Raw genomic sequence first — 23,985 nt, 5'->3', positions numbered from 1 at the left:
AAAAATAGGAACGAGGAGGGCAAACAGTATAGCAGTTTATGTCAAAATCTGCCAACTTATTGCAAGTATGCATTAATCAGTAGGAAGGCATAATCTTATTCCGCACGTTCTGCACAATGTCTAGGGGTACATGCGGTAAAGTAGGACAACGCGCGGGTCGCAGAGCCTCATTTAACCGGCAGGTGTATCAGTAATCGCGTTACCAATGTCCCTCCCAAATACCAAAGAAATATGTCGTGCAAGTTATGGCTTGCAGTAGTCACCGTGATAATATGATTATCTTCTAAAAATTCAATTCTTGAATCAATCTACATTTGTGTTGGTTGGAGCTTTATGTGTTAACCCTACGGGGGATGACGGGGGAAGAATGGAGAGGATGAAAGCCGAGGAGGACGACGCCCGCTAAATGAGTGGTTCTATCAAGAACCTCGGAATCTCATCACCTTTTCATCCTATCACATACATTTATTGTTGAATGCCGACCGTGGCGATTCTAATGTTGAAAAAACGATATTGACCAGAGTGTGCGAGTCGAAAGGGGTCTCCTCGATGAAGATAATAATAATCATAATAAACAACCCAACCGTCATCTAATTCCACTCCAACTAGTTTGCAGCCAATCGCTACCGGATATCGCTACGACCAGCTCCACGCTCCGACTGCTCTCGTTCCCAGACAGAGTCTCCACTGCGAGACCAACCTACTGTTTGGGACCGGCGAGCGCTTCCCGCGTGCCTCTCTGTGCGGCCATCCCCCCCGTTACTCGGTCGTCCCTGTCCTTCGTTTATCTTTGCTGTCTCGGCCTCCGATATATTATTCCCTTGCTGCTCACGTTGACGTCTCGGTCTTGTCTATCTCGAGTCTCGGTACCCAATTCCTGCAGCTGACGCAACTGCAGGCCCAGGGCAGGACGTAACCGTCAACTGTTTCCTGTGGACTAACAACCCGTCATGGACGGTGATCTGAGTCTATCACAGTCCTTTGGGGGCCTGCGAATTGCCAATCCAGATCATGTCAATCCCGCATCTCCCAGCCCTGAAGCTTCCGAAGCAACAATCACACCCCCTTCGGTCACTCCATCCATCCCCCGGCGAACTTCGTCCAGATCATCATCAAGGGCATTTCATGACCTTCGAAACAGAGAGACCCTGTTAGCTTCCCAAGCTGCCAACCGTTCGCCCTCCCCACTCACCGTCGATCCGAACAATTTCTCTGCGAGCTCCACCCCTACAACTGCCCCGTCGCCCACATCTATTCCACCTGAACAACCGGCTCAAGGGTCGCCGCAGACACCTATTCAGCCCTTCCCCGCTCAGCATACCTCAGTTCCGCCGCCTACATCCTACCCGGCTGTGATTGGGGTGCCTGTTGCTGTTCCTTCACCATACCAAACCGGTCCACACAATGTAGGAGTCAGTAGGGAGCCCACATATAGATTACGAAGCGAGTCCTCGAGGTCATCGATGAGCGGTGCACCCCGAAGGAGTGACTCTCGTGCTGCGGCGATGGCTATGCAGGCCGGTGTCCCTACCCGCGAAGGGAGCCACAGCGACCGGTCGTACCGCGTGAGCCAGCCTGCTCCTCCTCGAGGCGCTCCCATCCCACCCCGGAATCTTGCTCGCGGTCCAGCCGGAACGCTCTTGGCCCCAGCTGGGACGGGCTCTATACCAGGATCGCCCTATGGGATTGAAGGCGGACCCATCAACAGTAGCGAGGACTGGAAAGATAGGGGTGCCGCTACTGTTGGCATGAGACAGGAGATTGATTCTAATGGCCATCCAGTGACCAGGCCAATGAAGAAGGGCGTCAAGGACTTTAACTTTTCCCGCACTCTTGGCGAAGGTTCTTATAGTACTGTTTTGGCTGCTACAGATCGACAAACCCTACGTGAATATGCCATCAAGGTGCTCGATAAAAGGCATATTATCAAAGAGAAGAAGGTCAAATACGTGAACATCGAGAAAGACACGCTTAATAGGCTTACAGACCACCCTGGCATTGTTCGACTTTATTATACATTCCAAGACGAGAGATCATTGTATTTTGTGCTCGATCTGGCGAGCAATGGCGAGCTATTGGGAGTGCTGAAGAGGATGACGACATTTGATGAGGAATGCACCAGGTTCTACGGTGCTCAGATCTTGGACGCCATTGACTACATGCATGCCAAAGGGGTCATTCACCGGGACTTGAAGCCCGAAAATGTTCTTTTGGATGATCAGATGCACGTAAAGATTACCGATTTTGGAACTGCAAAGATTCTGGAAAGTCCGCGACCGCAGAAAGATGGCGACCCTTCCATAACTGATCCGTTGGACGGCTTAGATGATGATCGCGCCAAATCGTTTGTCGGCACCGCAGAGTATGTGAGCCCGGAATTATTGACGGAGAAGAGCGCCTGCAAAGCTAGCGACCTATGGGCGTTTGGCTGTATCATCTATCAGCTCCTGGCCGGAAGACCTCCATTCAAAGCCGCAAACGAATATCAGACTTTCCAAAAGATTGTCAACCTCGAGTTTGAATTCCCAAAAGGTTTTCCCGAGGTGGCTAGGGATTTGGTCGAAAGGCTGCTCGTTCTAGATCCGGCTCTACGACTGCCGATCGAACATATCAAGAACCACAAATTTTTCGAGGGCATTGTATGGGGCAGGGGTCTCTGGAAGCAGAAGGCTCCGCGACTGAAAGCCTACGTGCCGCCGGCGCAGGAACCCATCAAACTTAATGGCAGTGGTAACTATCCCCCAAACGGTCCGCAACATAGCACCACGAAACTTGTTACCGGATCATCCGGTGTCTCCAATGGTGCGACGAGACCCCAACCCAGAGTGATCACGGAGCTTCCACCTCCAACTCAACTGGACATCGAGTGGTCCCCGGTATTGACCAAGAGCAACGAACGTATTCTTAAGCTCGGGAACTTATCCGTAGCGTCGGCTGCCGCTTCCCATAATCAAACTGGCAAGAACGGCCAGAACGGACAAAGTGGCACTGAGTCGACTAGGAAATTTTCTCGTCTTTTTGGTGGCGGCGGCCCAAAGAAGCGTCAGCGTCTGGTAATGGTTACGTCGTCAGCGCGAGTCATCTTTGCCGCCGCCGGTGGTGATGAAAAGAAGACAAAATCTGAACTGTCGTTGCTTGCCCCTGGCTGCGGATGGAGGATCACCAAAGACAATAAAGGCTTGTCCTCATGGTGTATAGATACAGTAAGTGCTTCTGATCTCACCTTTGTATCCCGGGGGGCTTTTATATTAATGCACGTTACTTCAGCGCGATCGAGTCTTTACCTTTGAAGACGTAAAACCAACCACCAGTGATCCAAATAGTACAGCCACCTCGGCACGAGAATGGCTCGATACATTAGAACGCGCAAAGGAAATAGCGACATCACGAAGCATGGCGAATTCATACTCTGGCGAGGACGCCTTCAAAGACCTGCTGCCTTCGGGCGTTCCAAGCCCAGCCAGCACAATGGGCGAAGATCCCAAATTAGGCTATGATGGTGCGCCTGCCAGCACTGGCAGGCTCACTAAAAGCCAGGGAGGGTCTGGAGATTCTGAGTCCACCAAAGGCCGAAAGAGATTCAGCAAGCGACAGTCAAAGAGCGGTCTTGCAGCTGTTTTCTGAGACTATGGTGATTTTCCAAATGTCTTTAAAGAACATTATGGAAGGATAGAAGTGGCCCTCATTGTTCTTACCATCCCGGCATCTTTCATACAACCGATTCTCATCAGCGACATGCACGCAAGGCGGGCCGTGTATGCCTACTCTTTACCCTTCTCTCTCTACCCTTCTTTATCACAGAGTCCCCAAAGGGACTTTGCATGACCTTGATCTTACGCAGCGCGCCTTATCTTTACATTCTTTCTTTTTTCCTTTTTTTTTTCTGATATTATCGCAAAAGCTGCTCCAAGTTTTCCCTCATCTCCTTCTCCATTTTTCTCATTGGTCACGGGCTTCATTCCTCAATAGCCTGGCGCCTGGAGTTCGGCCCATATATTTCCCATAATCTTTTGTGTTTTTCTTCCACTACTTTCCTCTTCTACTTCTTCTTCTTCTTCTTCTGGCCGCCCTGATTTTGGATTTGTGATTCTCCATAAGATGGCATTTTGGAGTACATTTTTATTATCTTTTTTTTTTTCTTCTCTAAATGCTAGAACTTTACGGCGGAAAGGGTTCCGTTTTATATCGATAACATATCTCATCTGCTACTCTGAATCTTTGAAATGCATGGGACTCTTGAAATACTTTATTATTCTTCTTTTCGCAGATTTGCATGGGGGCGGTGTTTCATCGTTCTCGTTCTTTCACTTTTTTTCCTCTCCCCGCTTAACTTGCCTCCCCCCCCTTTTTTTTGTCGTTCTTCTCTAGCAGAACCCCCCCCCGTTTGTTCATTGTATTTACATTGAAATCTTTTGTTTCCCTTCATATATGTCCACATTTATATTACATTGACTTTCCCCCTTTGTCCTGGGTGTGCTTATCTATAGTTACATTGAATCTTCTTTTTCTCTAAGCTACATTGACTCTCCTTTTCTAAGCTACATTGACTCATCCCTTTTTTCCCCTCCATCTGTGCACTTATTAGTCTTATCTAGTCCGTAAAGGAATTTTCCCCCTTTTCCTTTTCCCTTGCTTCACTTCTTGACAAGGAAATAACATAAGCCCCGCTTTTTGTCATTTTCTTTACGCGTCCACAGATCTTACCCATAGTTGTTTTGGAACATGTTCGGATCTATGCTTACTCTCCCTTTTTTTTATCCCCCCTTCTACATAATTTTGTGGGACACTTGTTACTCTAACTTATATGATTTCTTTTGCAATGGCATGCAATAATAGTATGGAATTGTACTGCACAAGATGGCCGACCACAACGAGGCCAGAGAATATGCGAGTTATGTGGTATGCCGAATGATCAAAGATGTAAAGTGCCAATCGTAATCATATCATTTGCGCTTAAGACCGCTGGATGACTCGGTAGTAGGTTTGGCATAAAATCAGGTATGACATATGCATAGGGACCAGGAGTCTGGACCGAGGGGGTGGAAAGGGAATCAAAGAAAGACAAAGTCTATAATTCTACACTAAACAGTAATTCTAGATGATTGGAAGACTTCAACCCATGACCCTTCTATATAACAACGACATCCCACAATGATTTGGACCAAACTCGCTAATAAAACCTTGAGACCAACATTCTTTTTTGCAAAAGCCTACTTTCAATAAATTGACACACAAATATACACTCTAGTCTGGTATAAAGCCGGATGATGTTGGTGATATGGTTGGAGAGGGCGCATAGGAAAAGGTAGAGGAAACGAAGAGAATCGTTGCAGTATCGAGGTATCCGAAAACTAAATTTAAAAAGCATTTAGGGACGGAAAGGCTTGTCACCGGAGCGAATTCCCTTCTTGCTCTTGAAGAACTGGGCACCGTCGACCAAGCGACGCTCGTTGTTGACGCGCGTGTTGACAAAGTCGTGGTAGTTGAGGGTAAGTTCGACCGAGCCGGAGACAATGTTGTCGACGGCCTCAGCACCAAGCATGAACGAGTGGTCCTGGTTGCCAACCTCGTAGCGCCACGAGCCGAAGCGGCCACGTGAGTAAATGTCCTTGGCCTGCAGCTTGGGGAGGAGCTCAGTCAAGACACCCTCGCGCTCGAGAGTAGGCGTCGGGTAGCCGTGGTCGAAGCGGCGGTGGTAGGTGGAGACAACCTCATCACCAGGCTTGAGCATCGACGTGTTTACCAGACCTTGAATACAGTCTTGCAATAGAGTAGCGTGGTCGACGGGCTTCATGGCCGACTCGGACACCTCAAGCATGATGGACCAGTAGGGACCGTCCTTGGGCTCAGATGAAGCAGGCTTTGATCCGTCGGCCAGCTGCAGGGTGGCGAGTTTCTTTGAAGCCGCGGGCTGGTTGTTGGGCGAGTAGTTGGAGAAGATGGTAGCGCGGTAGAAGGGGCAGTTGTCCTCGGGGAAGTAGAGCTGTCGCAAAGCCAGGATTAGCATCGTTATCTCTTGAACCAATTTGTACCCGGCACACTTACCCAGCACTTGTCTCCGATACGCTCAGGACGCTCACCACGGATGCCAATACCAATGACGTGAGTGGACGAGTAGAAGAGGCCAGAACTGAGCTGTCCAAGCTCCTTGTCGCCCATCTTCTCGGCCAAGTGATCCACGGCCATGGTCGAGATCAAGCGCTCATAGCCAACGGTTGAGCCGTCCTTGAATGTGACAATCTTCTTCTCTGCGTCCACCTTGGTCACAGCGCCGTGCGAGCCGAAGCGGGTGTTCTTCTTGGGCAATGTGTTGGCTACCGCGATCCAAATCGCCCCAGTTCCTCCACGGGCGGGGAAGCGGAAGGTCGCGTTGGGTCCCCAATTGCCCGCAGTCTTCTGGAGAATGACATTCTTTGTCACGGCTTTTAGGTTTGGCGCAGCGACACGCTCTCCGAGCCACTGGCATTGCATCTAATTACAGGCAAAGTATGCGTTAGCGGTACATTCAGAATGCCAGACAACCGATGCACTCACCTTAGTAGTAGGCACCGCCCAAACCTTATAGTTGTAGGGACGCATGAACAAGTCAGCGATGCCAGTACCCATCATCCGAACAATCCACTCGTCAAAGTCCTTGGGCTTCGTGTTGGCGACGCGGTGCTCGAGGGCGGCATCGATCATTCCGTCAATGCACTTGATTTGCTCCTCCTTGGGGAGCATGGAGATGTTGTTCTGGAAAGGATAAGGAACCCAGAGGTCCTTGCAGCGGACATATGAAATCCGCTGGTGGCTGTACCAGTCGTCCTCGTTGGGCAACGCCTCGTTGATGCAGTCGTCAAAGTACTTGTAATGGGAGAAGATGACATGGCCGCCGACATCGAACAGCTACAAAAAGAGGAGTTTGTCAATTCCTTGTTGTTATCTGTATGCGCCCAGATGATAATCAACTTACAAATCCTTCCGGAGTGACGTCCGTCGAGGCAAGGCCACCGGGAGTCTCGTTCGCGTCCACGATCAACCATGAGGGTTCATCCTTTTAAAATCTGTCAATGGCTGGCTTATAATTAGGGCCGATCTAGGCGATGAAAACATACGATCTGATGAAGGCGCTTCGCGGCACCCAGTCCAGTTGGACCGGCTCCGATGACGAGAACATCGACAGAACTGTCAGGTCAAGTCAATTGGGGTCCTGCTCGATGCTCCTGAAGGGGAGAAAACATACGTATCGGGCTGCGTCACAGTCATGTTGCACTTGACGAAGGGCTTGAGATATCTGATGTACAGACAAGACAAATAGAGAGGGTAAAAAGAGGAGACAACAACACCACGAGGTTGGAGGATCGAAGGGAGAGAAATATTAAGGTGAAGGATGGTTGCGTAGCAGAATATGGGGCCACGGAGTTTGTAGCGGTAACTTAAACCAAGCAAACTAGTCGGCGAGGCACGAGGAGTGAGGAAGGGACAAAGGGGGGGGGGGGGGGGGGGGGGGGCAAGTGTATCAGGGACTACAGGGACTAAGTACGTGTGGACAGATGGGATAGATGAACAATGCAGAGGCGAACAATCCACCCCACACGCTTCTAGAGGAGACTTGAGGACGCTCTCCTCTCGTATAGGTGGTTCAAGAATAACTATGCCTGACAACCCTCTTCGACTTCAATCTGCGCCTCCTGTTCCGGCGCCTGTCGTTTTCGCCTTCGTTGCCACATTGGACTGTGGTTGGCCGGCCTCAACTACGTAATTTTGCCTCCTCGAAACCAAAAATTCTTTTGGCCGGCATGAAGAATAAATTTCTTAGGCACGTTCTCGGTACGTATCTACCCAAAACGGTGGGTTTTCAGAAATTAAAGTTTTTATGCATCCATCAATTGGGCGCTTGGCTATTCCTTTTGACGTCTTTGGCGCATTTTTCCGACCGACGCGCTGTTCCTGAACTGTAAGGTACCGCTGTACAGTATCACTATCACCCGCCTAAGGAAGAAAAGGATGGTTTTGGGCAACAATAATAATGAGGAACTTCGTATAGCGCTGATGTATTCTCGTGTGCAGGTTTATGATATGTGTATCCTCACTATTTCTTCATCCATTTACTCTATTCCTGGATGTACTCCGTCCCTGCGTCTAGCGGTTCCCCTTTTCCCCGCTGATCTCCATTACGAATCCGCACTCACCTCAATGAATGGCGACACTCCCCTGAGAAGGGAGTACGCAACCTGTCCGAGCCGCGCCGCGGTTGAAACCGGTCCCCGGGGTTACAGAGCGACGTTGATAGGCTCACAGCCGTCCTGGTTGCGGGAGCTATTGCAGATAGTGAAGACGCAGATCGAATGCGTCTGCCAGCCCCGTCCACGCAAGCTTTTCGCTACGACTCGCTTGGTTGCAAGTAGGAGAAAAAGGGGGGACCGAGGGGACCCATTCTTCGTAGTACTGATACTTTTGATTCCTTCAAACGTCCGCCCTGGTTACAGTACTTCTACCTAGGATCAATGATACCGATAAACCCATCCCAACTTTCTCCTGATTAGGCCGCGCTCAGGTGGGAGGTCCTCCAAAAGGCCGTCCTCGTCAACTTCTCGTGCACCATTTTGCTGGTTGGGCAACGACCTCAACTTTGTCGCGACACGCTCCCAGCCTGCACAACGCTGGTTCTTCTGATCTCAATCCTGAGGGCCTTTGTTCCTTCATTCATTGATCGTTACCCCTCAATTATTCATATTATTTTCTTAGTCAACTGTCTAGACTCTAGCTCTCATCTGCATCTCCCTTGAGCATCCCCAGTTGGCCACGCGATATCTTGCAAGGTCCAATATTACCTCTCTCTGCACTCAAGCCTTGGATCTTTCTTCTCAAAACTCCATTACAATTATGGCTGCCGCCGCTGAAGAAAAGGTTCGCACCTCGGGAGATTTGTCTCGACCCGAGCCCACTCCCGTATTGCCCACGGTCAATCCAGATGCGCAAAAGTCAGAAAAAGCAAAACCAACATCTTCGATCCATGCATCGTTCTACGTAATGTACGCCCCTTTCAATCCAGATCTCCCTTGGTCATAGGGGACACTTCCATTGACTCCGCTTGTTGTCTTCAGATTCTGGATTGCATGCAGTTCAGGTGTTATCCTGTTTAACAAATGGGTTTTGGACAATCAAAAGGCCAAATTTCGTAAGTTGAAGTATTTCTCCAAGCCATGCTGCTAAGCTAACGGTGTTCTTCCAGACTTTCGTATGTTTTACTTCATGAAAACAAAAAAACTTATCCGCATGGATGACAGATACTGATGCGGGACGATAATATAGCAATTATTCTGACGACATGGCACCTTACCTTTGCCACAATCATGACTCAGATTCTTGCGCGAACGACCACGGTTTTGGATGGACGGAAGTCAGTAAAGATGACTGGTCGTGTCTATTTGAGAGCTATCATGCCCATTGGATTGTTCTTCAGCTTAAGTCTGATTTGCGGCAACCTGACCTACCTGTACCTCAGCGTTGCCTTCATTCAAATGCTCAAGGTGAGTACACTTTTCGCTTTGGCTCCGCTACTGGATTGTATCACTAATTTCCATTATTTAGGCCACTACCCCGGTTGCGGTGCTCTTCGCGACTTGGTCTCTCGGAATGGCACCACCAGACATGAAAAAGCTCTTCAACGTTTCCTTTATAGTTATTGGCGTGGTCATTGCGTCAGTTGGCGAGATCAAGTTCATTTGGACCGGCTTCTTCTACCAGATTTTCGGCCTGACGTTTGAAGCAATTCGATTGGTCATGGTGCAGCGCCTTCTTAGCTCATCTGAGTTTAAGATGGATCCCCTTGTTTCAGTCTACTATTATGCGCCTGTTTGCGCTGTCATGAATTTCGTTGTCGCACTCATTTTCGAGATTCCGAAGCTGCAGTTGCAGGATATCTACAATGTTGGCATCTGGACGCTTCTGGCCAATGCCATGGTTGCCTTCTTGCTGAATGTCTCAGTAGTATTCCTGGTAAGTACACACCACGTCATCTTCCGCCTCGGGTCGAGCCATTGACAATTTTTCCAGATCGGCAAGACCTCGTCCCTTGCGCTCACCCTGTGTGGTGTCCTCAAGGATATCCTTCTTGTCGGTGCGTCTATGCTTATCTGGGGCACTCATGTCACTCTCCTCCAGTTCTTCGGCTACAGCATCGCCCTTTCTGGATTGGTTTACTACAAGCTGGGCGCCGACAAGATTAAGGAGCACGGCACCCAGGCTCGCCTCGCTTGGGCTGACTACGGCGTCCGTCACCCGGCGCTACGCAAGCTCATCGTGCTCGGCCTGGCGCTGTTCGTTTTCATCCTCGTCTTGGGTGGTCTGGGTCCGGTTGTGGCACCATCCTATGTCCCTAACACTATCGGATCCTCTAAGTATCTTTCGTCGCTCATTGGCGATAAGGTTGGAGATCAGTCCACGTGAAAAAGGGCCTTAGTCGGCCCGTCATCTCATCCACCCCATCAATAGGAGCTCAAAGGCAGGAATACATTATGTTTTAGTATCGAGATACTCCTTGATCCTTCGCGGCTAAGATGTGAGGAACTGCAGAGACAGCTGTCGCGCTAGAAAAGATTGGGTACAGACTATATTTTTTGGGGGTTCCATTCCAAGATGCCCCCTTCTATGCCATCCTTAACTTGCCGATCTCTCTGGATATCATCACGCGTTCAATGCGCGCTTCTTGTGATAGAGTTGTTTTACTAGCGCTTTGGGGAAGCTCTATATTCCAATTTAATTCTTCTAATGTCATACATGCCTACTTGCCTCGTGACTTTTTTCTGGCTTGGGCGTGAGCTTCCTGGGGTTTGTGTGTAACCCAAGCCTGAAAACGCTCCAGTCCAAACGATTAGGCGGGAAAAGGGTTTCCCCGATAATGGTCAATGGATTCCAGGTGACAGAAGCGATGACCAACAAGCAATCGGCAATGATATTAATCGTATCGTCACCTGTGTTCTTCGTTTCATTCATATGTAAGTCTTCCTGAAACCCGCTCTTGCGGACCGGCCGGGAGCGGCTGGGCACAGTGGCAGAGGTTTTGGGAGCCGGGGATGGATCAGATTTGACACCGTGAGTTAGATGCATAGATGCAGAGAAGGGCCGGACAATAACGCCGCCCCTTTTTCACCTTCATTGGCCTGTGGCTTCGTCTCTGCTTGCTCTGCGGCTACAAAGGTGTTGAGTCCCATACGCTAGCTGAAGACATGGCTAAATTACGGAGGAGCTCTACAAGTCGTCTGCTGGAGTTGCTAGTAAATGCAAGACATTGATTGTGTTAGAAGGAGTGCGCGAACATGATCAGCGTTCTGTCTCAGGCCAAAATACGTACGCGGTAGTAAACACTTCCAGGACCTGCCGGGCGCAATTCCGGGCCTCGCCTGACTGGGTTTGGTCACTCTAGGCTAAACCTGCCGTTCCCCTTTACTATGCAAAACCAAGCTTTTCTTTGCAGACAACTCGTGGCAGTCCTTTGAGGCGAAGCATTGAGGAAGACATGACCACCATTGAAGAATTGAGAAGAAAGGAGAGTGAACTTTGAGGGGGCAACCAAAAACAAAATAAAAGAAAAATTTAAAGCAATTAAAAATTTGAAGATATTTTTGATATCGGCGTATAGGTGCACAAAATAAAAGCTCAGTCTTGTGATTAAATATACAACATTATTTCACGAGTATGAGAATGCCTTTGTATTGTTCGCCTGAAATGCAGTATTCAAAACAAGTGTTGATAAATTTTGGGTTGTGATTTTATTGTGCGGTACTTTGTATATCATTACGCGTTAGTGTATGCACGGAGGCAAAGACTTCGCCATCAGGCCCTTGCATAGCTCCGGAGTCACTACGATAATATTCAGTACAGAACCTTGGCGATGCCGCGCTTGAGCACGAGAATATTTTTGTGGGACTGAGATTTCGATAGAGAGTGATTAGAATTTCAGGGCCTTGTACGGATCAAACCTCGGGCTGCTTTTGTATGCGTGGTTCTGGATTGCTTTTCAAGCGCGCAAAATGCGAAAAGTCACCACAATGTCTCGGCTTTAAATGGGTTTGGGGCCCTTGCGCCAAGTGCGCCGGCTCCCAGTAGGGGGAGGGGTTTTGGCCAGTGGTTACTTCACCGTGCATTTCATATCAATTGTCTAGAATAGCTCAGGTACCGCAGTCAGTTGGTACTATGTGAGGCGTTTTCAAAGTGCATACACTTACGTAAGTCAGTCAGGAATATATGAATTAAAGACAAGGAGAACTCCAAAAGATCAGAATCAGAATACCTTTGGATGTGCACCGAGCCTTTGGTTTTAAAGTACCTAAGGTACCTACCTAGTATACTCAGAGAGTTGGGTGATGGGATTATTGATTTACAATTAGGAATTTGTACCTTCTCATTGTGTGGAGGGCTCAAGTGACCCCTGCAGCTTTTCGTGGGTCAGTGGGGAATACTAGTCCTCGTATGGGATTTTCTCAAGGACGGAAAATTTGTTCAAATTCCCAGCACTCTTTTCCCAGCTGAAATCAGGGCGAAACTAAAGACCTTCAGGGAAGGATTACCGAACCAGCAATCCCCCATGGCAAGATGCGCAGTTGGTCTGTGACTTTGTGGGCTTTGGGCGGGTCATACCCAAGGAAGGTTGGCAGACACAGTAATCAGTAGGGCGACGGTGTTCCTGTTCCCGCTGGCCCCATTGGCGATTTAATTAATCTGCCCGTTGGCCCTAGGATTCTTCTCTGAGAGAAATCGTTCTGCCCTGCTTTTGCTCGCCGAACTTGCGTGCAGTTACCTAATTATCCGATCTAAAGCCAACCTCGTGCCATGGGCTACCCCAACTGATGTCTAGCCCCCGTATGGACCACTGTTTGAGTGCGGCAGTTGGCAGTAGTAGTGTAACAAGTTATACTTGACCCAAATGTTGCAGGACAACGCTGCTCCGAATCACTGGAAGATCGCGATCCCTCATCTCACGTGCTGCCGTCTTGTTGGCCTTACGGTTCACCTGCACACCAACATTGCCTCTCCCCACGATACTGCCCGTCAATCTATAACCTTCGACCCTTGATATCTGAGATTCCCCTGTGGCCTCTGCGTGACTTCTGGCCCTCCCTTTGGCTTGTCCCCAAATCTCTCCTGTCGGGGACGAAACCCGACCCTGACCTATTCGAACCTCTCTTCATCGATCCCGCCTTATCCTTTCCTCATCAACCTCACCCCGGATCACCGGCAATGCTCTGACTCATATAAATCCATACGGCTCGCGCGTAAGGATGGATCGCCAGGAGCTGGCGGCGGAACCTCCGCCTCAGCTGTCAAAACGTCTTGCGCAGATACCGGGATACGTCTGGGACGAGACGACGGAACCTTTTCATTCGGTAGGTTGCCCACCAGCATCACAAGCTTGGCCAGGCGCAGAACAACTCGGATGACTGACTCGCGTGTTTTTTTGTGTTTGAATTAGAGTTACGATAATTGGCACGTCTTTGGGCTGCGCAAGATCAGCGACCATCACCGGCTTTCGAAGCAGTCTGCAGCGCTTCAGCAATCAAGCCCCGCACGGGCCCAGTCACCATCTGGTTCGGCGGATTCCACGAATAGACCGAATCAATCATCAAATAGTGATCAGGGCGAGCACGGAAGTGAGGCTGCTGCCAAAGCTGAAGCACTCGCGGAAGGATTTCTGCCCGTCGTCGCGCGCATTTCCACTCATGTTTTACGGCTGGAGCGGGAATTTCATCTCTGCAAAACGCTGATTCAAACCATCGACAAGAATTGCCGGCATACGGTTCGTCCCATCGAGTTGACATGGTTGCCCCGCCTACCAGATGACCCTGGTCCCATTGTTGTATCCATTTTCGAATCTCCTGGACGCAACTACGTCAAGGATCTGTTAAGTCTCCGCAGTCCTCAGTATCGCAACTCTGCCTCCCACTCGTCGTCGGAGAATGTTGGTGCCGGAGAAAATGGTGCTGATGGCGGCGAAGAACGAATGTCTGTCCAGGTCTTTTTGGATTTCGCTGTGGGCGCTTGTGAATGTCTCGAACTGTTACATAATGGACACAAGATTGTACATGGAGAATTACGCGGAGATGCTTTTCATTTCAACCAGTCGACCGGCTTGGTGAAGCTGATCAATTTCGGGTCTGGCCCGCGGTCCTTTGAGAATGGGTTGACGAGCACTGGATGGTCATCACTCTCTAGGGAGATTGGCGTCAAGGATAAACTACAGTATATTGCTCCGGAACAGACTGGCCGCATGCCGGCGGAACCAGATAGTCGCACGGACATCTACAGCTTAGGGGTACTCTTCTGGACCCTGCTAACCGCTCAACCGGCGTTTGATGGCGACGTGAGTTCTTTCTCCTGGTCCAGTCCTCTTTACCGTTGTTGAATGATGAGACGACTAATGTTCTTTGACGCCGTTCAGACCCCTATGGATGTTATGCAGAGCGTTTTGAGTCGTCGAATACCGCCAGTTACCTCGAAACGTCCTGAGGTTCCCGACGCTCTCTCCAACATTATCCAGAGGATGACGCACAAAAAAATTGATCAGCGCTACCATTCAGTTCTTGGCCTCAAGTATGATCTCAAGACTTTTAGAAGGATACTCGTCAATGGAGACACAAAGGCCTTGGGGAACTTTGAGATAGGCACGCGGGACGTGTCCTCCTTTTTCAAACTACCCACGACCATGGTTGGCCGGCAAGAGGAACACGCCCAGATTTTGCAAATTTTAGAACGCTCAAGTAAGCGCCATGGTTACGTGGGCACTTCCAAAAACGGCCTATACAGTATTAGCTCTGGCTCCTCCATTTCGGATCCTCGAAATGACGTCCTTGAGTTCGGCGACGGATCCAGTGACACGACCAGCTCTCATGGAGGAGACGACGGAGCTGCTCTGTCCGGTCTTGGACCGTCATTGATGCCTTCTTCTCAGGGAATCTGTGAAAGCATTCCGGAGGTGCCAAGCTCGAGACCATCGGCCTCGTCGACCGGAAAAATCTCCACTGATAGCTTGGATGACGTACGACCGTCTTCTATTCCTAGTGGATCGCTTGGAAGAGCCAGTCTTTCTGATCGGTCGTCAAGTTTGGCAAAGCGATCATACGGCTCGAAATTCCGGCGAAGAGGTCTTTGCGAAGTGATCACGATCACGGGTGCGGCCGGACTAGGAAAATCCTGCCTGGCGCAAAGTGTTCATGCGGAAGCCAGGCGGCTCGGGTAAGCCTCTCACTGTGAATTTATTTTTCTGATCATCAAATTTGCTGTGTTTTGCGTATTTTTTCTTCTCTGGTGCTTTACTGCCCTATTGCATTTCCGCCGCGCTCCGATGGCAATGTTCAAAATAGCTTCCTTTAAGTCGCGGTATGATTATGGTACTGACTTTTTCCAATCATTCAGATACGTTGCCTCTGCCAAATTCGATAACTCAAAGGGGTCGCCATTCGAGCCCGTCCTGAAATTGATGAGCTCATTATTTCGCCAGATCTTCTCAGAAGCCGATATATCGACAGAGTTTCATACTTCTTTGCGAGCCAAAATTAGACCTATCTGGGGTGTGCTCCACACCATGCTTGATTTGCCAGAGTGGGTCATTGGTTTCTCAAGTTCGCGGGCCTCGTCTTCCCGTCATGGAAGCAGCATAGGCACATCGACAAACGGATCTAGTATTGGGACTCCGCCACTTCGCCCGCAAATCCCTACGATTGGTGGTACGATACCTTCTGCGACGAATGATTTGATGCTGTCCTCAAGGTCGATGCGTTTTATAAATCTCTTTTTGGACGTCCTTAGAACTCTGACAGCACATAAATTTATTTGCCTTTGTCTGGACGAGTAAGTCTTTTACCGGATGGGCTGGAATGACACGAGCTAACGGAAAGCAGCCTTCACTCGGCAGACGAAGAGTCTCTGGATATGATCTCGAAGATTGTTTCCAGTAGAATAAGGCTCGTGCTCATTGTAAGCGGCCCTTTCTCCTTCTGCCTGTTACAGCATTCCGCGCTAACCATGTCTTGTACAGGTGACACTCCGCCCTGGAGCTTTCTCGAATCCTAAGCTTCGTGGGATCTTCGACAGCGACCACGCCGCAATTACGAATATTGAACTTGCGCCTCTCAGCGAGGACGATATCGTAGAATATGTCTCAACTACGCTCCATCGCCCCGCGGACTATGTCTTTCCTTTGGCATCTGTTATACAAGAGAAGTCGAACGGGAATCCTTTTATGCTGCGGGAGATGCTTGTAAGTGCTGCATCATCTTCGTCTCTAAATTCAGCTGCTGATGGCTCTTTTCTTAGGACACTTGCTACAGGAAAAACTGTGTCTGGTATTCGTGGCAAGAGACATCCTGGGAATACGACCTTGACAAAGTCTTTTCCGAATTCCAAGTCGAACAGTATGGTCAACAACTAAGCGGCGATTTTGTTGCACGACGGCTCAGGGAGCTTCCGCGACCCGCGCGCACGATACTGGCCTGGGCATCATTATTGGGACATACCTTTTCTTTCGCACTGATACAGAAATTGATGTCAGGAGAATTCGCCTCGGAGGACGAGGCCATGGGTGAACCACTTACGACGCCAGTATTCCTTGTGGCTGATGAGGATATTGTCGATGGGTTGCAGGCTGCCATCGGGGCTCATGTACTTATTGCAGACGAGGACGAAGATCACTTCCGGTGAGTTGCTGATCTTCTTAGGGAGAGAGAACAAAAGAGGGGATGAAGAAAACCCTGGTTTGGCAGTTGAATACTAACATAACGGACAGATTCTCTCATGATCGATATACCACTGCGGCAGCGACACTTAGGGATCCTAGTGCCCTTCAAAAGATGCATTACATGATTGCGCAAGCGTTAATGAAATACAGCGAGATGGATGACCGTACCCTTTACTCTCGGTGCCAACATATATGCTTCGCAGTCAACCTGATCAGGGAGCGGGTCCCCGCTAGAAGGCACTTCAGGGACTTGCTAGTGCAAGCCGCTACGAAGGCTAGCGAGTCTGGCGCCAAAGCTGCAGCTTTATACTATTATTCGCATTGCCTGGAACTCTTGCAATCGGAACCGTGGAATGATTCATTATCAGATGTTTCCTATCAAGAGGTAAGCGACGCTAAGGTTTCCGATTATTTGGTTCGTATACTAACTCGGTCTCATCACAAAGACACTCCAGCTCTACAATCGGTAAGTGAGATGGGTCCTATTTTACATTTACTATTCAGCTATTGTGTCCCTCTCATGCGTCCATCATAAATCCATGTTTGCCATCAGGGCGTCGCAAAATACCAATTTTCCACGCTAATCCATCGCAGAGCTGCAGAATGTCACTTGTATCAAGGGCTTTTGCCGGAAGCACTCGAGCTGCTTCACCAGACTTTCAAACATGCAAAAGATGTGGTCGACAAGACTCGCTCATGGGTTCTGCAGAGCCGAGTCTTCACTCAAAGCGGCGACACTTTTGCTACATTTCAGGCTCTACGAAATTGTCTCGCTGACCTTGGCCTGGTCCTGACGGAAATGACCTGGGACGATTGTGATAGCTGGTTTCACAAGCTGAAAACCAAGCTGCAAGATATGGACCTAAGTCACGCCCTAATGGCTCAAGAATCCCAAGATAGAAATCTTCTCGCTTTAGCTTGTAAGTCTTGCTACTGATTTTCCCGGGATCGATTATATCGCTGACTTTTCTTCACTTAGCTTGTCTTGTCGAAATTCAAGGTGTAGCATGGTGGACAGACCCGTTGCTGTTCTATCAAGTTACGTTGCATGCTGTTTCAATTCACCTTGATCAGGGACTCTATCCTCAAGTCGGTCTTTGCTATACTCACCTGGCATCCATATGCTGCAGCCGTTTCAGCATGATTGAATTTGGGGTCCGAATGGGCGAATTTTCTCATGAATTACTTTCAAGATTCACCTACCACTCTGAAGTCTTTTTTCGAGGACATATCAGTCAATGCATGCTAGTCTCACATTTTACGAAGCATTGTCAAAAGCAGCGTTCTACCCTTGAAGCTGCACTAGATACGACTGCAGAAGATAAGGTAAATGCTCACTCCCAAGAGTCATATTTGTTAGAACAATGCTAACGAAGCAATTAGACTTTGACCCTCACTGTTCTTGGGGCAGTGGCCGTCTGTAAGCTGTATTGCTCAGAAGATATGGCCGAAATTGAAGGATTTTGTATCAGTGCGTTGCTCCTATCGCGCTGCTAGAGTTTTTATTGTAAAAATTTATGCTAATTGATACAGGCTACGGCGAAGAAATTTTCGCCTGGTCCAAGGACTTTCGAGGGGGCGTCTTCCTGATGGCCGTTCAGCAAGTCTGCCGAGCTCTTCAGGGAAAGACAAATTATGAATCTCCCAAAGAAGTCTGCAACGACGAAAATCACAATTCTGAAACATACATGGCCGAAATCCAGACGGCATTATCCAAACCGGAAAGAGCACTTCAAAACTACCAAAGTTTTCTGATAATGCCGCTATATTTCTTTGGGCACCTTGCCCAAGCCGTGAGACTTGGCGAAAGCATGCTGCAGAATCTGAATAGTCTTTGGTCAATGCGACAGCACCGGGGCGTCCTGCTCTACCTCGGACTTGCCAAAATAAGCCTCGCCCGATCGCAAGCAAGGTCTTCTGAGGCAAAGCTAGAGACTTTAAGATTTGTACGAGATCTGAGGGACAAGATTCGAGCTTGGGGAGCTGTCAACGAGATAAATTATGCAGTTTGGTCCTCGCTACTGAGCGCTGAGATAAGTGACTTTGAAGGCGATTATGAATCTGCGCTAGGGAACTATGAAAGTTGCTTGGACCATGCGCAGCTACAACACTTCGTCCTCGAGGAAGCATTGGGCCACGAACTCCTAGCCGAGTTTTTCTTGCGAAGGGGGAGCAGGAGGGCGGGGAGAAGCGCCATACGCGATGCAATTGCCACGTATAACAGAATAAGTGCGACTGGCAAGGCTAAGCATCTCACCGAAAAGCATCTCGCTCTTCTCGGCGGTGCAAAGAGCCTGAACAAGGTAGACACGGGTTGCCAAACCGATTTCTCCGAGAACACTACATATCGCCTTGAGCAGAATGAGAGACAGACCACCCACAATCTAGGACAGGAGACCAGTCAAGATCGTACTCGAGCGTGGCTGAACCCGAGCTTTGCGGCCGAAGAAGTCAAGAATGACCAGAGTCTGTCTGGTCTCGGTCTGGATATGATCGATTTGACGAGTATCCTAGAATCGAGTCAAGTCCTATCCTCTGAGCTGCATGTTGATCGTCTGCTGGCCAAAATGACAGACATCATTCTAGAAACAACTGGTGGGCTTTCTGATCTGGTTGCGATTGTGACCGAAGACGGAGGTGCGTATCAAAAGCATTTCATTTATTCATTAAATGGTGTTAATAGATCCTCTACAGATAGCTGGAGTATCAAGGCAGTTGGCGACCCTGAAAATGGTGTCACATCCTATCCAGATGGTCGGCCACTCAATGCAGTCGAAGGTCAATTCTCCAGCCAAGTCATTCTCTATGTCTTGCGTTTCAAGGAACCCGTCTTTGTTCAGAATCTTATGGAGGATGAACGATTTTCAAATGTTAGCGAAGCCTATCTGGCCAAGAACCCTATTGGCAAATCCATCATCGCACTTCCTATCGTCCACACGGACTCACTTCTTGGTATGTCTTGAAATGATTATATTTCCTTCATGTAGTACTAATGATGCATGTAGGTGCACTCTATCTTGAAGGTCAACCAAACTCATTTACGGAACGGAACCTTACCGTACTGCGGCTGCTCGTCAATCAGGTTGGTTTCAGCAATGAACAAATCCCACTTGTTTAATGAAATGGTTTTCTAATAATGCATAGATTGGCATCTCAATTGCCAATGCACTCTTGTTCAAACGCATCGAAAGAGTCAGCGCCAGCAATCTTTCCATGATCGAATCTCAGAAGCGTGCCTTAAGCCAAGCTCGCGAAGCGGAAAAGAAAGCGAAACTGGCTGAAGCAGAGGCAATGCGGAACGTACGACTGAAGGAAGAAGCTGCGAGGGCCAAATCAATGTTCTTAGCCAATGTTTCCCACGAGTTACGCACTCCTCTGAACGGTGTTATTGGCATGTCAGAGCTTCTAAAGGGCACCGCTCTCAATGAAGAGCAAAGTGGCTACGCAGATTCTATTAGGGTGTGCGCTGATACGCTCCTGACTGTAATCAATGACATTCTAGATTTCTCCAAAGTAAGTGGATTGGGATATTTCGGACTTTTTCGCGGTTTGTCTAACCCGTTGCGTAGCTTGAGGCTGGCAAGATGATCCTTCTCAACATTCCTCTCAATCTCCACGAGAGTATCTCCGAAGTAGTCAGAGCGCTGAGTTATACCAATCTGGAGCGAGGGCTGGAAACGCATGAGGAATTTAATCTAGATCGAAAGTTGCTCGTTATGGGTGACCCGGTAAGTTGATATGGCATCAATGTCCCCAGGTGCAAAGTCCACGGAATACTAAACTCAAGGGCTGATTAGGTTCGCTTGCATCAAATTTTCATGAACTTGCTCAGCAATGCCTACAAGTTCACGCCTAGTGGATCTGTTACTGTGCGCGCGACGACAGACTATGAAACTGAAGACTCACTTACGGTTACTTGCTCGGTTTCCGACACGGGAATCGGAATCACCTCAGACCAGCTTTCGAGGCTCTTCCAACCATTTTCGCAAGCGGACAGCAGTACGGCAAGGAGCTATGGAGGGTCTGGACTTGGCTTGGTAAGAAATTGTCTATTCCAAATTTCCCTTTTGCATAGTTGCAACAAACTGCTCTACTGAACAATGATCTGGCTTCACCGCGTGACTTTTACTTCATCACAGCTCGAGACAAGCTGTTCAAGTTTGCTGACTGGTCTGCAGAGCATTTGTAAGGCCATGATTGAGAATGTGCTGAATGGCAAGATATGGCTGGAATCGTCACCTGGTGTTGGCACGACTGTGTATTTCACCTTGACCTTTTCCAAAGCGCCAAAGGATGCATTGGCCAAAGGCGAGCATCTCACAGGAAAGGAAACCGATCCAATGGCCATCTATTCTCCCCCAGCAAGCGCTCCACCCGTTTCCGATCCTTTTGCGCCAACGATTGATTTATCACAAATTCCGCGAGAAAAAATACGCATCTGCATTGCCGAAGATAACCCCTTGAATCAAAAAATTGCCTTGTCTTTTGTTCAGAAGCTCGGATTCAAGTGCGATGCATACAACGACGGCCAACAGGCGCTTGAGGCGCTTCGAGAAAGGGCCGCCAAAGGGGCTGATGAGGCTTATCACTTAGTGCTCATGGACGTTCAGATGCCGGTCCTTGATGGGTATGAAGCTACAAAGCTTATCCGGCAGGACAAGATGCCGCTTGTCAGAGGAGTCTTGTAAGTGAAAAGTGCTGTTCCATTAGATCTTATTTGAATTAGTGTCTCTGACTTCTTCTAGGGTTATCGCGATGACTGCAAGCGCTATCCGAGGAGATCGCGAAAAGTGTCTGGAGGCTGGAATGAACGATTATCTCGCGAAACCGGTTCGCGCACAGGTCCTCAAGACCATGCTAGAACAGTACCTTGGACAAAAGCCAGAAGATATACCTGATCTCCCCAAAGCGGCCAAGAACATGGCCAATTCTGCAGCGTCACAGGTTGAAACGAGCAAGCAGTAAAATGCAAAGGAAGAGAAGGCTCCCAGATCATGATCAAGACGTTGGGAGAGGAGAATCAGCAATTTGACAGCTCCGTCTTTCCTAATCCATGCGAGCAAGGTTGGGTTGGGCGAGCGGGTCCAGGGGAACCTGGATAGGCTTGTTGAACCGGCTATTACCGGTGAAGTTGGGAAATTGCCTAAAAGATCCCGCAAGACCATCATGTGGGCTTGTCTGGGGCCCCAGACCCATACCTGGTGGAGATGTTCTCGTGACAAGCAATGCGGAGTTTCACGAGCATAGTGGGCTGTCTTTGATGTTTGCAATTTTTGCGGGCCGAACATTTCTGCAGTTCATGTCAACCGAGAGCGAGGATTTTGTGGGTCGCCATTTCAAAAATTTATTGGCGCGAAATATATGCATGCGGTGGGTTGCAGATGTTTTTCCGAGAACGGGCGTTTCGGGTGTTTCAAATGGGCGTGGAGATTGCATCCGAGTATTGATTTCGACTGCTTTTCGATTATTGCTCGATTATCTATCGGGACTGATGTTTGCGCGGTCTTTTTGCGCGCAAGCGTGTGGATCTTGTACATCTTCGTCAATGGATCGATGGCCTCGGGTTTGTTCCTGGTCCTCAGCGACCCAATCTGTTTTTCCCCATTTTCTTTTGTCCCTCTTCAACTTTCCCTTACTCCCTTTCACTTCTTGCTGGATTCGGTGAGAGGCGCTATTTCATGTCACTCTGCCGCTTCCATTATTGTACAGTACATAGATATTTGCTCTTGGCGGGATGCAAATTTTTTTCTTTCACACTGACGGGTCGAGCGCAAAGGGAAGGATTTTTCACCATGGGATCGGCAGGGGGAGGCGTTTTACTCGTTTTACCTATCTCGCCCTGGAGACCTTTTTTTCCGTTTTGCACTGACCGACGCACTACAAGCAACGATTATGACACTTTATGGCGGTATATATTTCTGGCGCAGCGTCTTTTACGTACACGTATTACCTTGCTCTTCCTGTTACTGTCTTCCTCTGTTTCATTTTTCTTCTCTCTTTTTTCTTTGCAATGTTCTTCTCATGAGTGATGAAGAGACATGTAAATCTAGACACACGATTTCATTTACAAAGCATCTATTTGATGCATTCTCAACTAAGCATCTTTTTTTTTTTTTTTTTTTTTTTTCCGCAAGCATTCGGCATTTGAAGTGTGTCAGTGAGATATATAGCTGCTTCCTTGTTTTATGCATATTTTCGGAAGTGATAGATTGGTTGAGTGAGGCTTGGAGAAGCGTGGCGTTTTACGAGTGCTAGGACGTGGGGGCCCAAGGGGAGGCACGGTCGTAAGAGACGGCAGAGGCACAACCTACTGGTGCGCCCTGGTTACGCCATGCCGCAGGGAATCCAGATGGGGCAAAAGAACGACGTCAGAATGAAGATGATGAACAGGGGTACGAGCAGCCAAGGAGCATGGGTGTGCATATCCCGCGGTCAGAGATACTTGGCATTTGCGTGTACTCCTCCCTAGTTGAACTTTGTTAGATAAAGTCGGCAGCGGGAAACATTGAGCACCAGAATGCCAAGATCTGCCGTTGGAGTACTCCTAGTCTCGAGAACGGAAAATGTTTCATTGAGCGTACTGTGAGTAGCCAGGAACTGGAATAGTGAGAAATTCGAATCTACCCCAAGACGCGCAAAAGTTCCTCAAACGGGACTGGTTCCGGCATCACGATTGGTGTGGGACATTGTTCCGAATATGTTGCCCAAAACGGCAGTGGCAGCGCCAAAAGTGATGAGAGAAAACGGCATAGTTGACAAAAAGGCCGGTAAAATGACGGCCCGAAACGGTTCGGACGGGCGGAATATCAATCAATCAATTAAAAATGACAAGTAATCAAGGCAAGTTAATTGCGCCTGAGACGGTTATATTATCCGTTTCGAAGATGAATGGGCAACGCTTAATAAGATGTAGTCATTAATGATGATGATGGTGCTGATGATGATAATGGTACGTGAGTCTGGATGATGTGGCTAAGAGGTTTGGAAAAAAGAATAAATTAAGAATTACCAAAGAACGAAAATCTCCGCTGGGCTTTTTCATCAGATTCATTACTTTTTCTTCCTTGTCTCTGGGGTCGAGTTTGTCTCCGGAATGGGCGGCATTATTGTCTAATTGAACTTGACGTCGGTGTGGACACGGAAAAAGTGGGTCGCCACCCGCGTTTTCAACGACTGAGAGAAGCATCCCACTACTCTACAGTACGCCCCGCACTGTACGAGTATTCAGTGGGGAATTTCTCCATTCTACTCCAAACCGCGGGTTCAACATC

The 23,985-nt window shown here is 48.7% G+C and overlaps 6 protein-coding genes across 6 annotated transcripts; 5 read left to right on the top strand and 1 right to left on the bottom strand.

Moving 5' to 3' along the window:
* Nucleotides 1-950: 950 nt before the first annotated feature.
* On the top strand, nt 951-3,624 carry L228DRAFT_265725 (Pkinase-domain-containing protein; the record flags this gene model as incomplete). Its single annotated transcript, XM_018334756.1, has 2 exons — nt 951-3,203; nt 3,268-3,624. 2 exons carry the CDS (start codon nt 951-953, stop codon nt 3,622-3,624), a joined length of 2,610 nt encoding a protein of 869 aa, XP_018190804.1.
* Nucleotides 3,625-5,368: 1,744 nt separating this feature from the next.
* L228DRAFT_236366 (FAD/NAD(P)-binding domain-containing protein) lies at nt 5,369-7,245 on the bottom strand (the record flags this gene model as incomplete). The annotated part of the gene is made up of 6 exons (XM_018330819.1): nt 5,369-5,983; nt 6,046-6,471; nt 6,535-6,885; nt 6,953-7,033; nt 7,095-7,164; nt 7,223-7,245. 6 exons carry the CDS (start codon nt 7,243-7,245, stop codon nt 5,369-5,371), a joined length of 1,566 nt encoding a protein of 521 aa, XP_018190803.1.
* Nucleotides 7,246-8,673: 1,428 nt separating this feature from the next.
* On the top strand, nt 8,674-10,593 carry L228DRAFT_65131 (TPT-domain-containing protein). Its single transcript, XM_018336799.1, has 6 exons — nt 8,674-9,014; nt 9,087-9,160; nt 9,215-9,220; nt 9,295-9,512; nt 9,574-9,981; nt 10,039-10,593. The coding sequence occupies exons 1-6, from the start codon at nt 8,866-8,868 to the stop codon at nt 10,429-10,431; spliced, it is 1,248 nt and encodes a 415-aa protein (XP_018190802.1). The 5' UTR covers nt 8,674-8,865; the 3' UTR covers nt 10,432-10,593.
* Nucleotides 10,594-13,262: 2,669 nt separating this feature from the next.
* L228DRAFT_265722 (hypothetical protein) lies at nt 13,263-21,679 on the top strand (the record flags this gene model as incomplete). Its single annotated transcript, XM_018334755.1, has 20 exons — nt 13,263-13,367; nt 13,454-14,341; nt 14,420-15,213; nt 15,394-15,828; nt 15,879-15,954; nt 16,016-16,237; nt 16,294-16,673; nt 16,763-17,099; nt 17,161-17,180; nt 17,309-17,634; nt 17,694-18,040; nt 18,098-18,185; nt 18,248-19,351; nt 19,409-19,666; nt 19,720-19,796; nt 19,859-20,227; nt 20,284-20,442; nt 20,512-20,751; nt 20,893-21,398; nt 21,460-21,679. 20 exons carry the CDS (start codon nt 13,263-13,265, stop codon nt 21,677-21,679), a joined length of 6,951 nt encoding a protein of 2,316 aa, XP_018190801.1.
* L228DRAFT_65089 (hypothetical protein) lies at nt 21,416-22,493 on the top strand. The gene has a single exon (XM_018336798.1). The coding sequence runs from the start codon at nt 21,768-21,770 to the stop codon at nt 22,377-22,379; it is 612 nt and encodes a 203-aa protein (XP_018190800.1). The 5' UTR covers nt 21,416-21,767; the 3' UTR covers nt 22,380-22,493.
* L228DRAFT_65083 (hypothetical protein) lies at nt 22,494-23,074 on the top strand. The gene has a single exon (XM_018336797.1). The coding sequence runs from the start codon at nt 22,607-22,609 to the stop codon at nt 22,967-22,969; it is 363 nt and encodes a 120-aa protein (XP_018190799.1). The 5' UTR covers nt 22,494-22,606; the 3' UTR covers nt 22,970-23,074.
* Nucleotides 23,075-23,985: the final 911 nt, after the last annotated feature.

Source organism: Xylona heveae (assembly GCF_001619985.1).
Source record: "Xylona heveae TC161 unplaced genomic scaffold L228scaffold_2, whole genome shotgun sequence".
NCBI classification, from domain to species: Eukaryota; Fungi; Ascomycota; class Xylonomycetes; order Xylonales; family Xylonaceae; genus Xylona; species Xylona heveae.
This window is presented reverse-complemented; position numbering and strand designations above follow the sequence as displayed.

Excerpts from the sequence above, each read along its gene's own strand:
- L228DRAFT_65089 (XM_018336798.1), top strand. The coding sequence starts at position 21,768 with ATGCGAGCAAGGTTGGGTTGGGCGAGCGGGTCCAGGGGAACCTGGATA.
- L228DRAFT_65131 (XM_018336799.1), top strand. The coding sequence starts at position 8,866 with ATGGCTGCCGCCGCTGAAGAAAAGGTTCGCACCTCGGGAGATTTGTCT. Across the intron at positions 9,015-9,086 it reads CATGCATCGTTCTACGTAAT|ATTCTGGATTGCATGCAGTT; the intron begins GTACGCCCCTTT and ends TGTTGTCTTCAG. Across the intron at positions 9,982-10,038 it reads ATGTCTCAGTAGTATTCCTG|ATCGGCAAGACCTCGTCCCT; the intron begins GTAAGTACACAC and ends CAATTTTTCCAG.
- L228DRAFT_65083 (XM_018336797.1), top strand. The coding sequence starts at position 22,607 with ATGACACTTTATGGCGGTATATATTTCTGGCGCAGCGTCTTTTACGTA.